This window comes from Halyomorpha halys, unplaced genomic scaffold, assembly GCF_000696795.3.
Source record: "Halyomorpha halys isolate HHAL.00 unplaced genomic scaffold, Hhal_1.1 Scaffold1283.1, whole genome shotgun sequence".
Taxonomy (NCBI): Eukaryota; Metazoa; Arthropoda; class Insecta; order Hemiptera; family Pentatomidae; genus Halyomorpha; species Halyomorpha halys.
In genome coordinates, this window is record NW_027107952.1 from 179,917 (window position 1) to 193,124 (window position 13,208).

Genomic DNA, 13,208 nt, shown 5'->3' on the forward strand with positions numbered 1-13,208 from the left:
TGCTTCTGAAGAACATTTATTTTGTATTGGAAGCCAGCAAGCAAGACCAGATCATCTGCGAAAGCTAACACAGAAAATCTTATGTTTTTTAAAATCATATGTATATATTTAGACATTAATATTAATTGTAAATTCTTAAAATTTGCTGATGATTTGATAAATATAGCATGAATGAAAAAAAAAATTCCAACTTATAAAATCATTATTACTTATTCAAAATATATATAATTTCAGAAAATAAATTATTTGGAATCAGTTATAAACATACATTTTAAATAAATATATAATATGTTTTTCAGATGTTTACCTTAAATAATGGTGGAATAATGCAAAATGAATAATGCCTAAGTGAGAGAAAATTTGCCTAAATAAATAAAGGTTTTTATTTGATACTATCATGGCTGTTTATCTTTGTTTATTTATATCTTATCGATAAGAAAAAATAGGATGTTGAATATGTATAAAAAAAAAAAAAAAAACGGTAGTTTAATTTGTTTATTAAATATCAACCGAAATTAATAAGGGAAAAAAAAACATTATAAACAGTTTTAAGCCCACTTTTTTTTTTATATTAATAAAATATAAATCAATATTAATTGATATTTATATTCAAGAACTCAATTTAATAAGTTGCATTTTTTAAATTAATTTTAATAACTTGACTGACAAAGAACGTTTATAAAATGGCCACTAGAATAAGCCAAAATGATAAAAAAAAATTGAAATATACATTGATTTAGAATAAAGATGTGATGAGTTTTTATTATTGTTTTCTAATTCTATGTTAAAAGAGGTGGGCTCAATGTACTTCATGAGTTTTTTCTTTAGTATTTTTGATTAGTATTTAATAATAACAAATAAATCCCACTAAATAACAAACAACCAAAATAAAGTTGTTTATAAGTAATTTATTTGTTAAACATATGGTTTATTATTGTACTCCTTACAATTCATGATGTACTCATTTTGTGTATGCAATTATATACATACACAGAAAGAACTAGATAAAAACTAAGAAACTTCAGAGGCCAATTCTACAACTGCAATTGAGGAATTGTGATCCTAGAATTAACTCCAGAAGTTTTAGGTTTTTTTTATATTTTACAGATCTTTTATTTCATTGGCCCTACAAATCAGAAGATCTTGAGCCGTATGCCATTAACTTTTTACTAACATTGATAACTTGCGAGAGTTATCGATGTTACACATTGATCTCAGCCTTGAGTGGCTCTCTTAGCTTCACATTTCTTTCAACCATGAGTTCCACGGTACAGCATCAGGGCTCTGAGAACACAATAAATTTTTCTCTTAGGACAGATTTGGTATTACCGATTCCATTGATTAAGATCTTTTACTCAAGACAAAACATTCTTGGTTGTCATCTTATGTTACAGAGATTATGGAGCATTGCAGAGTCTTCTCTCAGTTTGTGTAAGTTACCTCCAATTGGCTTAAGGCTATTACCAAGTGATGGACCGTAATTAGCACAGGATCCTGGGTAATGTGGCCAACATACAGTGCAGTCACCAATCCAAATGCTGACCAATTTAGACTTTCTTTAATTGCTAATGCTTATTCAAAGATAATGATAATTTTAATAACTTTTTTTTCAGGCACTTCTGGTGTATTCATTTCCTCTTAAACCATTTTTAAAGATTTAGTAAATCAAGAACAAAAAGCATATATCACACTTTTTGATTTTATAAGTGAACTACATCATAATGAATTATAAAATTAATTTATTAAATCTGAACATGCTAAAAATATCTCATAACCTACTAATAGTTGAATTTATTTATAAAATTTTCATTGAATAAGTACATATTTATATTTGTAAGTATTTGGAATATATGTTTTATTTTTAAATTTTCTCACAAATATTTCAAAATTAAATTTATATATTGAACCAGAGAAATACAATTAACAGTATATTTTATATTTATTATGGGCAGTGGTTTTAAAAGATTCAACTAATTTAGAATTTCTAAAATTATAAACAGCTTTCGCTGTAACATTGCAAATTAATGAGTAACTTATATGGAAGACTTTACAGTAATTTTATGTTGCGTGCATATCTTCAAAATATTAATTAATTTCTTACATGTGGATGTGATTGTTGAATTAAACTGAAAAATAATATAGTTGGCAAAAATGTAAAAACAATAAAAAGCTGTTTAGAGGACGGAAAAATGGTTACAGAAGACATTACTTCTAAAACATGGATTAATAATTGCACATTCAGGTAGCAGATAAAGGTGTATGTATTTTAAAGATTGACCAGATATTTGCCATTCTAATGCAATTATAAAAATTATTTTAATTTATAATATTTACTTTATGTATTATATATAATACATGCAATCGATTATCATACATTAAGATCACATTATACTTTATTAACATTTTATGAAAAAATGGTGAATAATCAATGAAAACCATCTCGTTTAATTGACATTAAATTAAAAAACAACAATTTGGTATCAAACATACAACAATCACGCATATGATATACATCTTTACTTATGTATATTACAGGCCCATGGCTCCCCATCTTGTAAAAAAGTGTGAAAGAATGGATAATTATTTTCTAAATTATGTTGAAAGCTGGGCAAACATGTTTTCATCTGGCACAGTCGTAAGTTCATGCTCCACTATGAACATAGAGCACTAACTGCTAAATTCTTCGAGTTTTTCCTAGTTTTTTCTTTTTCTTTTCGATCAGTCTACAATCAAAGAAAACTGATTGACAGCGATTTGTATCGTAGTTTTCTCCTAAATAGCTCCGGGGATCAGGGTCCGTCAAACACCCTCAGCGACTGAACTATTTTGTCATCCTGTTAACAAAAATTATAAAATGTGAATTTTATTAATAAATCGTATTAAACAATCTATGCTAAAATGAAATCTTAAATTAGATTTGCTAAGTCGCTTACAATACCAGTCTGTATTGGTAAATGTAATGTCTTTTAGTTAATATTTTATTTTATTAATTTATTTATAAATTTTAACTTTTGTTAAGATGTTCATTTAAAAAAAATAATGGAATATTGAAATGTTTATAATAAATAATCAATTTTTGATTAAATGAAGACCTCTATAAATTTCCAAATATGTTTATTAATAAATTCTAATAAATTAAATTATAAATAGAAATGTTCAGTCTTTTTCAGTGTTACTGAGTTCAGAAGGTAGGGAAGTAGGCAAACTACTTTTTTGTTGGTTGTTTTTAATTGACAACTTATAAAAAAAAAAAAAAAATAAAAACTATAAAGATATAAATCAATAATAAAATAATATAAGTATAGATACATACAGAAATAGGATATAAATTACAAACATGAATTATTTCAAGCTTATAGATTGAATAAAATATATAACATTATTTTGTATAATTTAATCTATATAAGAATGAATGAACAAAATTAAACAAAGGTAATTATAAAGATAAAAATAAAAATAAGATATTTATAGTTCCTTACAGATTGGTATATCATCTAATCAAATAAATTCCAGCAAACAGTAAAAAACAGCATTAGTTAAAGTTTATAAATTCATTTCAAATTTTGCATTATTTAACAAGAAACTGAAAGGTCCACAACGATAGAAGGAACCCTTCTCTGTCATTGTAAAGAAATGTGATCCAAAAGCGGAGTGTATCAGTCGGATTATCCTCACACAAATCATCAAAATCCTTAAAAAATACATCACGGTTTTTTATGATTTAATTGCAAGTTGATTGGACTGGAGAAGAACTGGAATATGTTACATAGTCGTTTTCACTACCAAACAAAAATTCTTTTGTTCTAAGGCTTACGAAGTTACATTAAGAAATTCTCAAAAAAAGTAAAAAATAAGGTTGACAACCTTAACTTGAACATCCTCACTAAACCATTGTCTAGATGCTTGTTTATAATTAATAGGTTCTGACTTAAATTGAAGATGTGAGAAACTCCATATCCGAAGGCCTTGACAATTAATGTTCAATTAGGATAGGTCAAGTAGGAGAAAAGACAAGATGTGTTTTAGGGATATTCACTAAAATCTTCACAGGACGGAAGCTTCGCTCTGTAAGGTATGTACCAGGGGATGACCAGTCCTGCAGGTGTTCGCTGCAGGTTCTGACTAAAGGACAGAGGAAATAGGAACTATGAGAGATCTAGAAAAGGCAGAGTGAAGCTATAGTCCAATATAGGTTTCCAAAAACAGTGTTAAAATGCTCTAATCCAGTATGTATATTATTTGAAGAAATATTAACACTTAACTTAGTCAAGTTGCGTTAATTTTTTTTCAATTTTTTTTCCTGTTCCTCTAAAACTAAAGAATAAAGTAAAGAAGTTGCGTTATCTCTCTGTGCTATTAAATGCCATCCAATGATTCTACCTATAAGACTTTAGCTTTTAGTGGATGAGAAGATTCTATTGTAATAATTATTGGTCATAATAATACATTTAGGAATATTACAACAGATGACATGGTTATCACATTTGTAAATAGTACATGTAAAGTATTAACATATATATACATAAAGGACTATCCTATATATACATATAGAACGCTTGTATGATGCAAATTACAATACGACAATCATGTAGTTCACGGCTCGGATGCTAGGTTGCGTCATATCGGCCTATAGTGCTTCTAGAGGGTCTAAATAGTTAAAATAAAAACCAGGAGATGGCGATGTCAATTCACCACAAGGTCCCTTACTTGTTTCATTCTCTGTTATTTCCTTCATTTCTAAACTTTAATATTTTAAGTAATATCTGTATACGAAATGTTAAGCTCATATTTGAGGATTACTGGAATCTTAGTCAACAAAAAAAAGTTCTGAAAACTGCTCGTACTGTTAAAATTACTATAAAAGGAGTAAAAATAAGGGCCTGACAAATCTCTGAAAGAACATAATAATATATAACAACTTTCTGATTACGGTTTTTCCGTATAAAACCTCATTGATTAGAGAAGTAGTTCCCGACAGGTGGTCTGCTGACACAGATAGTAGATGTAGTGTAAGTTGAAAGGTTGAACAAGTATATGGAGAATAAAACATATGAACCCCTTCTCTCGGCGAGTACATCTATCAGAGGGACAGTTCCTTGTCACCTCCCAGGTCTTCGTGGAGGGGCGATTTCCCTGAACAACGCAATTATCATTTGTATTCTAGATTTAGCAAGAGCGGGATAACCAAGTGAAATGGGAAGTTGGTAGAAACCTTCGCCAAGCCACTGAGCTTACAAAAAGCTCTTGTTATAAATGAGATATGAGTTTCAGTTTGGATTTAATTATAAGGCGATTGTATCTGAGGGAGTTGATGTGAAATCTTATCAACTTCACAACTCGTTCGATTTTATTCGACTTCAAAAAAGTCGAATTGACTTTTTTGGGGTAGTCCCACTTGATGATAATTCAATTGTCCTACTTTGGTTAAAATAGGCAGCTTAACTTTCCGATAACTTCCATATGTCAGAAACAATAAGGTTGGGAGTAAACAAAAAAGAAGTTTCGATTTAACGTGACACGTATCTTGAAATAATTTATGGAAGCTTTTGTGGATTATTGAGTTTAATATTTTATTAAGAAAAGATTATTTAGAGGACCAGGAGAGGGCGTCAGTGGTAGAGTGGAGATGAGATAAGGCTGTAATTGGACTAGCTGTGATCAACTTACTCTCTCACCCATTAATAACTTCTTTCACTTAACTCGATAGCGTATTACCTATCGATCAGTGTCTCTAGAGTGATACCTATCGATATTCAGGAGTAGGAGATTAGCCAATTATCACGTATTCTAGAGATGCAAATGTCGAACAAAAATATCAATATATATTGTACCGATGGTTTTCGAATATATCCAATCGGTAGTTCGATATATTAATAAAAAATATCGAGGTATCAGATCACGATATTTTTATTCTTTGAAAAAAGATGGCTTACAATAAATTAAATAATAGGTTAATATAAATTAACACGTTATAGATTCATATTACCTTTAATATCAGAATTTAAATATTTATTTGTAGCTTATTATTAAAAAAAAGTTTCGATACATCAACATTTACAATAATAAAAAATAAAATTTAATTCCCACTTACCTATATATGGAATATATAGTAAGGGAAAGTATTAAGATTGTGAATGATTTCGAATTCGAGTTGTCAACAGTAATCGGATAGTGGTTTCATAAATACTATTGCATATTAAAGTAGATGCTTAAAAAAATTGTATTATATTTGTAAAAAAGTATTGTTTGCTTCACACCCTCGTAATGTAAGAAGCTATATACTATATAAATATAGCTATATACTGCATATAAATACCTCCTTATATTAGAGGTAAAGATTATTCTATAATGTAGAGAGCAGTCGAATAGCACGGTCGAAGGTCACTCTAGGAGTAATAGTACAAGCTGTATATAGTAATCTGTAGATAGTAATTGTACATATTATGATATGTAAAATATCACTGCATCATCTCCCTTCGTATAAGGTAAATAAAGTTTATCTTATATCAAACTGCGGTTGCAATTGTGTAACTTATAGAACTAAACTTTTTGAGGTTCCTTGAGTCCAAATAACCATGCCTCACAAAAGAGCGCGTGGGTGTCTTTATGAGTGTAAGTAACTGTCTCCTTGGTTTCTTTATCATATTGAAACAAAATTGACATTCGCCCTGATCTTTTCTATGTTTGCTTTTTTCTGATTCTTCCACACATTTATCATTCCTTGTTTTTGTTTATTTTTACATTACCTTTCTTCATTTTAATATAAGTTTAAGTTATTAAGCAAATCTTGTAAGAATCAGGACGAAAGTAGATTTCGTTTCAGTGCGATAAAGAAACCGAAGAATTAGCTAGAGATCTCTCGAAATAATTTATTAATTTAAAAAAAACGATAAATTAAAATTATGGATTTTAGAAATACAAAACCAATAAGAAACATATTGTTATGATAGGGATAATTTATATAAATTTTTAACTAATTATTTTGAATAATAATTGTTATTATTGTGTTGTTTTTCAAATTTGTAGAAGTACCCTGAAGACGGAAGAGGACTCTGAAACGTCCGTGTAATGTAAACATATTTTATAATGAAGACAGATTTTGGAAAGGAAAGAAAAAAAGAAAAGAAAATTACTAAATATTTATATGATGAAATTACTTATTTAGGGCGTGACACTTTAAATAATCGATTTTACAATTTGTCGGATTTACATATCCTATTTTTTAAATTTATTCAGTCCTATTTTGGTGCCCCCTCAATTTGAAATCAAGACAGCGTGAATCACATGTCACAACATTACGTCACAGGCGCTCGTCACATGTCTCTCAAGAGCCTAGTCTTGTATATTGAAGGATTTATATATATACAAAGTTTAATCATTTGTTTTTTCAAACTATTGTAATCTAAGGACGAATTATTTTAAGACGAAAAGTCGTACGGAATTGAAATTATGAGTTGAAGGATATTACAGCAATATACTAAATGAACTGAATGTATAATAAATTATTTGCTGTTTCAATGGTTGCTATCCCAATAATTAGTTTTCAGTTTCACTTGCTCATAAAGGGATTATTTTTAATTCAGAATTAGGTGGTAAGTGATACACGCACAATACCAGATTTTTAATTTCCTCCAGTGCAACGAACCGAAAAGAAGCTGATGGACAGATCGCTGTATTATACCAGACCTTGGAGGGTAGGAAGCTTCAGTCTGCTCAAGCCCAGCTGATCAATAGTCGAGCCCCATCGAAATAATCTTTTATTATTCCGGATTACACTGATCTAATCTAGTAAGCAGTGAGCTGAATGAACGGAAGCGGTTATCGTCAAAGGGTTCTTCGCCCGGTCGATCACAGAGGCCGCTGGTGGATACATTAGCTCATCTAGTCCTCACTTCCTCGGTCTTAATAACATCAACCTTATCAAAACCTTCACAGGCCCAAACATCAATTTTCCACCTTTATTAAATTCAGTAATTTTGCACAGTTTATTAATAATTAAAATAATATTAATTTTTTAATGCTAATCTATGTTAAACCGCTGGGTACATTTGACAACCGGTACTCGTCACAATTGTTTAAAGTTATAAATGACGAGTTTAGATGTTAAAATGAAACTTATTGTAAAAACTTTGCTAAAGGAGGGGGGGGGAGAGGAAAGATATATTGAGTTAAGTGGGAAAATATGGAAAAAAGAATTAACAAAAAAATAATGAAGCTTAGAAATAAATAAATGAGAACTCCCCCACCCCCCCTAAAAAAAAAATCATATATTACTATTATATATTATATGATTTTTTTTGGGAGAGGGTAGTTCATTGGTGAGGCATCGGACTTTAAACTCCAAGGATCAGGGTTCAAATCCGGCTGTCAGATAAATATTTTCTGCCTCACTGTAGTTGTTGAGTTTGCCATGTGGTTTTAGGACCCTCCGGGCTCCATCCAGCCTCATGTAGAAGGTAACCTTAATAGTGTAATTATCACCAAATTACCTCCTTGCACAACCGTTGGACTAGTACCAGTACTTACAAACTACTGCACTCCTGACTCTTGATGGATTGTTGTGGTGAAGATTTAATTTAATTTTTAATTATAAGTTTACTCTACGATGCCTATATTTTGTAAGATTTAAAAAAAGTTGTCTGACTAGATATATATATAAGTATGCAGTGTATTTAGCAACCCAATACAGTTGAGTAGCACAACTTTTTTAAATAGTTTTTCTTTCTCCTTCAAAACGTCATTGTATTGTCATTCCCTTTGTTCGAAATTTAATTTAAAAGTAAGCATCAATCCGTCTGATGATTGGTCTTCATGGTTCAAGTCTGGCATTTGATTGATGACTGTCATTCCGATTGATCGTGAAGGTTCATTCATAATAAGCCAATTGTCATGTGCTTACTAAAGTATTAAAATTATTGCAAAGGACATTTATAACTATTTTGTTGACTTCATTTAATTGTTACTTAAATATGTATATAGGCCCATCTGGACATACGGAGTTGAGCTTTGGGGCTCCACTAAACCTTCAAATTCCTCTCGTATCCAATCTTTACAATCAAAAATCCTTCGTAAAATCCTCAATGCTCCTTATTTTGTTTCTAATAAAACCATCCATAAAGACCTAAATGTTTCTTATGTAACCGATCTAGCCTGAACCCGATATTATTCCTTCCATAATAAACTCCCTAACCACCCAAACCAACTCGTTTCTAACTTTGCTTCCTCTTCCATTCCTGGCAATCCTCCGAGTCGCCTGAAAAGAAGATGGCCTCGTGACCTTATATTGTAAACTGTTTTTAGAGTTCTACTACTGGGTAGTTTCTCTACATCCTGTATCATATCATTATGTCATTATGATCAAATTTACTGGTTGTATTTTTTTATACAGTTGTAAATATCAATAAATAAATAAAATAAAAAAAAAATGTATATATAAAAGAGAATGTTTCGAATCTTTGTCCACAATAAACTTTTTAATTACTGGACCGATTCAGTTTTTTTCTTCTTCAAATTGTTCCCTGTCACTATTGGAAAGGTTTGAAAATACTGAAATTCTCCATTTCTCCGGTAGAAAATTAGTTCACGTTTTTTTTTTTTTTTTTTTTTTTTTTTTTTTTTTTTTTTTTTTTTTTTTTTATTATATGCCAATCGATTTGCCGTTTCCTAAAGAAAAATAAAACAATATTACTGATTCCGCTAAGTGATATTATAGTTACAAAAAAATATAAACACATAAGTGCGTAATCTAATTTTGTTGAGGAAAAAGAAAATCATATTCGCTTTTAACTTCGTCCGAAACCCTTAAATAATATTTTTCAAAGAAATTAAAAATTAGAAGTTTTTCAATTTGATTATTAGTAGGATTTTTTTTTCGTTCTTGAATATTGTTGTTTGAATTGAGATTAAATTTTCTGAAAAACAAAAAAAAATCTTGCAGGTGTTTAACTTATAACCATATTTTAAAAACTATTTTGAGTTAAGGAAGATCCTCAAAGAATTATTATTATTTTTTATAATAACTTGAAAGCTGTACATCGCCTCCTAATAAGTCGAGTCATAAATAACTCCCATTTTTTATCAGACATTTATTTTTTGCTCTCATTAAATAATAAAATTATATTAATTTATTTAATATATCCTTCTCTCATATTCCAGACAGTTTATCAATTCCTTCCAAGTAAAATGTTGGTTTGGTTTGGAAGAGATTTTCGACAGCCTGCCTGACTTGCTCTTCTGAATTGAAGGTTTTTCCACTTAAAACGTTTTGTCCCATATCACAGCCTCGAAGAATGGTGTCGTAATTGGAGGATTTAGATAAATTCCAACAAATCCCATCAAATCACCTTTACCCTCGTCGTAAACCTACTGAATGCCATACAGTTTCATTTAACAATATTACTTTTACCCCTGTCGAACAGATCCGCTACCTTGGACTACATCTGGACAAACGAATAATCTGGAATCCTCACACAAGACTGAAAATACAGAAAACTGCACTTAGATATCGACTATTACAGCACTTATTAAACAAACGATCAAAACTTCCAACTCATTAAAAAATACTGATCTACATGACTGTAATAATGCCAATCTGGACATATGGAGTTGAGCTTTGGGGCTCCATTAAACCTTCGAATTCCTCTCGTATCCAATCCTTACAATCAAAAATTCTTCGTAAAATCCTGAATGCTACTTACTTTGTCACAATGTTTCCCTATGCAACCGATCTAGCCCGAACCAGATATCACTCCTTCTATTATAAACTCCCCAACCACTCAAACTCACTAGTTTCTAACCTTGTATCCTCTTCCATTTCTTATAATCCTTCGAGGCGCCTGAAAAGAAGATGCCATGAGACCTACTAATGTAAAATGTAATTGGAGTTCTATCAGTGGGTAGATTCTCCACATGTTTTTATCATGTCACTATGTCACCTACAACAAATTTACTTGTTGTATATATGTGTATACAGTTGTAAATATCAATAAATAAATTATTAAAAAAAAAGAAAAGATTAACAGAAAATTCTTTCTTGGTAGAATTGAAAAAAAAAAATCCTTGAATGCGAATTCGTCTTCATAAATATTAAGACCTTTTAAGGGACACGAACTGTATAATTTTATCAATTATGACTAAAAATTTTATTTTTCATTTAAAATTTTTTTATCCATGATAAGTTGAATAGCTTTTCCTTCCGTGGGTCGAACAATTTATAATCTTATTTTTTTAAATAGAAGGGCTATGATTAATACCTTAGCGGTAAAAAACGAAATGAGAGCGGTCTTTAATAATTTCGTTGAAAAAGGGTGTTGTGTCGGGTAGACAATAAAAAGCTCCGCGGATATGACCTCATTTCGCCTTTTTATGAACCAACTTTTAAAAGAGATTTTTTTTTTTTTTCAATTCAAAATAAATTATTCTCAGCTTTAAAGTGAATTCGCAATCAGTTTGATCTTTATGTTTTTTAATTTGAATATGAGTTATGAGTTTTGACGGAGTTGCGAGCGGAACGAAGTTGAAGTTTTGGAATAAACTTTTCTCGGTTTACTCAGAGATAAAACACCCTCATCAGTCGGAAGTTTTTACTTTGAAGACATTAGCCATCACACTCAATAGAGAAACTCTCATCACGACTTGAAGAAGATGAAGAGATGAAGGCTGCATTGAATACTCTTTGAATGCTCCTCTTCTCTTACCTTTAGTTTCTTATAGAACTGAAAAGGAATCCTTTCCACTTCAACTTTAGTACTGCCTCTATTTTCTCACCCAATATTTAAAACTTTTTCAAAGATTACGATTTTTTTTTTTCGCTCGCGCGTTTTTTTTTTTAATTTTAGGCACTTTTTAAATATTGCTTGTTTTAAGTATCTTAAGTCTCCTCTTGCCCTTTTAAGTAAATGTTTTAAAAGTGATGTAGGTCCGTCGCTAAATATGGGTCTTAAACGGGTATACCTGCCAGGAAGGATTGCCTTTTTTAATTTTTTTTTTTTTTGATCATCAACCTCTTTTAAGCAGCATCCCCAAAAATATGCAGGTGAAAAAAGTTGTGCACAAACGAAATTTTCTATTTTTTTTTTTTATATTCCATTTGTAGGTTTGTGTGATGAATCTCATAAATTCAAAGAAAAATTAAATAATATCGGCCTTATAGGAAGTGTCATATATACAACTTATAGATCACATACATTTTGGCTATAATTTTTTATTATTATTGGTATCCCATAGTTATTTTTATTAGGCCACTGCGAAAGCGGAAAAAAAATTCTTTTTTAAATAAATCTGATTAGACTTTCTCACCGTGAAAATTAGTTTAAAAAGTGTTCATTTTGTAAATAAAATCGGTATATAGCAATATCGTAAACAAAATTTATAAAATAGCCAAAATGTGTTTTTTTTTATTTATAAGAAGTAAAAACAATTTTTTTTTTCATAAACAAAAATATTATTTAATAAATAACAATGAAAAAGATAAAAAGGAATTTTACACAATAAAATCGGTCAAAAAAATATTTATTCAAAATTAAACCATCAATTATGACAATTGACTTTTTTTATAATCTCCTCTTGTGGGATTATGACATGTCGAACTTCGATATACTTTCTATAAGGGCCTGTTTCAAAGTAAGGCTTTGATAGATAAGTAAGGCAACCACAGAGGGCGGGAGTGGCGGGTTTCACAGAGTTTTTATCAGTTTTAGGCACTTTTTAAATATTGCTTCGGGGTTCACCCAATCTCATAACTCATAATGGACTTAAGTGGATGCTCTTATTTGGATAGAAATCTGGTGGACGATCGTGGCAAAATCACCTCCTTGCACAACCGTTGGTATATTAACAATATTTCCATACTGCACCCCCGACTTCATTAGTCATTTTGTTTTACATATTTGACGATAAATAAATATAATTCCACATCTCAATCAAATTTCTACTTCAACTGAAATTTGATATATTTCAACAAAAGAAATAACTGTTTTCTACAATTTATTAGAACTTATTTATGTTCAATATAAGATCTTATTCGTATATAATATATAATAAAACAAGAAAAAAATCAACGAAATGACGGTATCTTCAATTATCGGCTCCTTAAAATAGTGGGAAACTTCAAATACATGATAGTCCTCCATAAGGAAAGCGGCTACATTGATTTGGAGGTCACAGCGAAAGGATGTTTGAAGCAGTTAAGAGAGGTTTTCTAAATAGGC

At 30.0% G+C, this 13,208-nt stretch overlaps 1 protein-coding gene across 1 annotated transcript in view; it reads right to left on the reverse strand.

Moving 5' to 3' along the window:
- Positions 1 to 536: 536 nt before the first annotated feature.
- The window catches only part of LOC106689134 (Kv channel-interacting protein 1), a gene marked incomplete at its 5' end in the record, with an annotated part of 76,801 nt that continues 64,129 nt past the window's right edge, over positions 537 to 13,208 (reverse strand). The window contains 1 exon segment of the mRNA XM_014433944.3: positions 537 to 2,834. Coding sequence (XP_014289430.3) covers positions 2,790 to 2,834 — 45 coding nt within the window.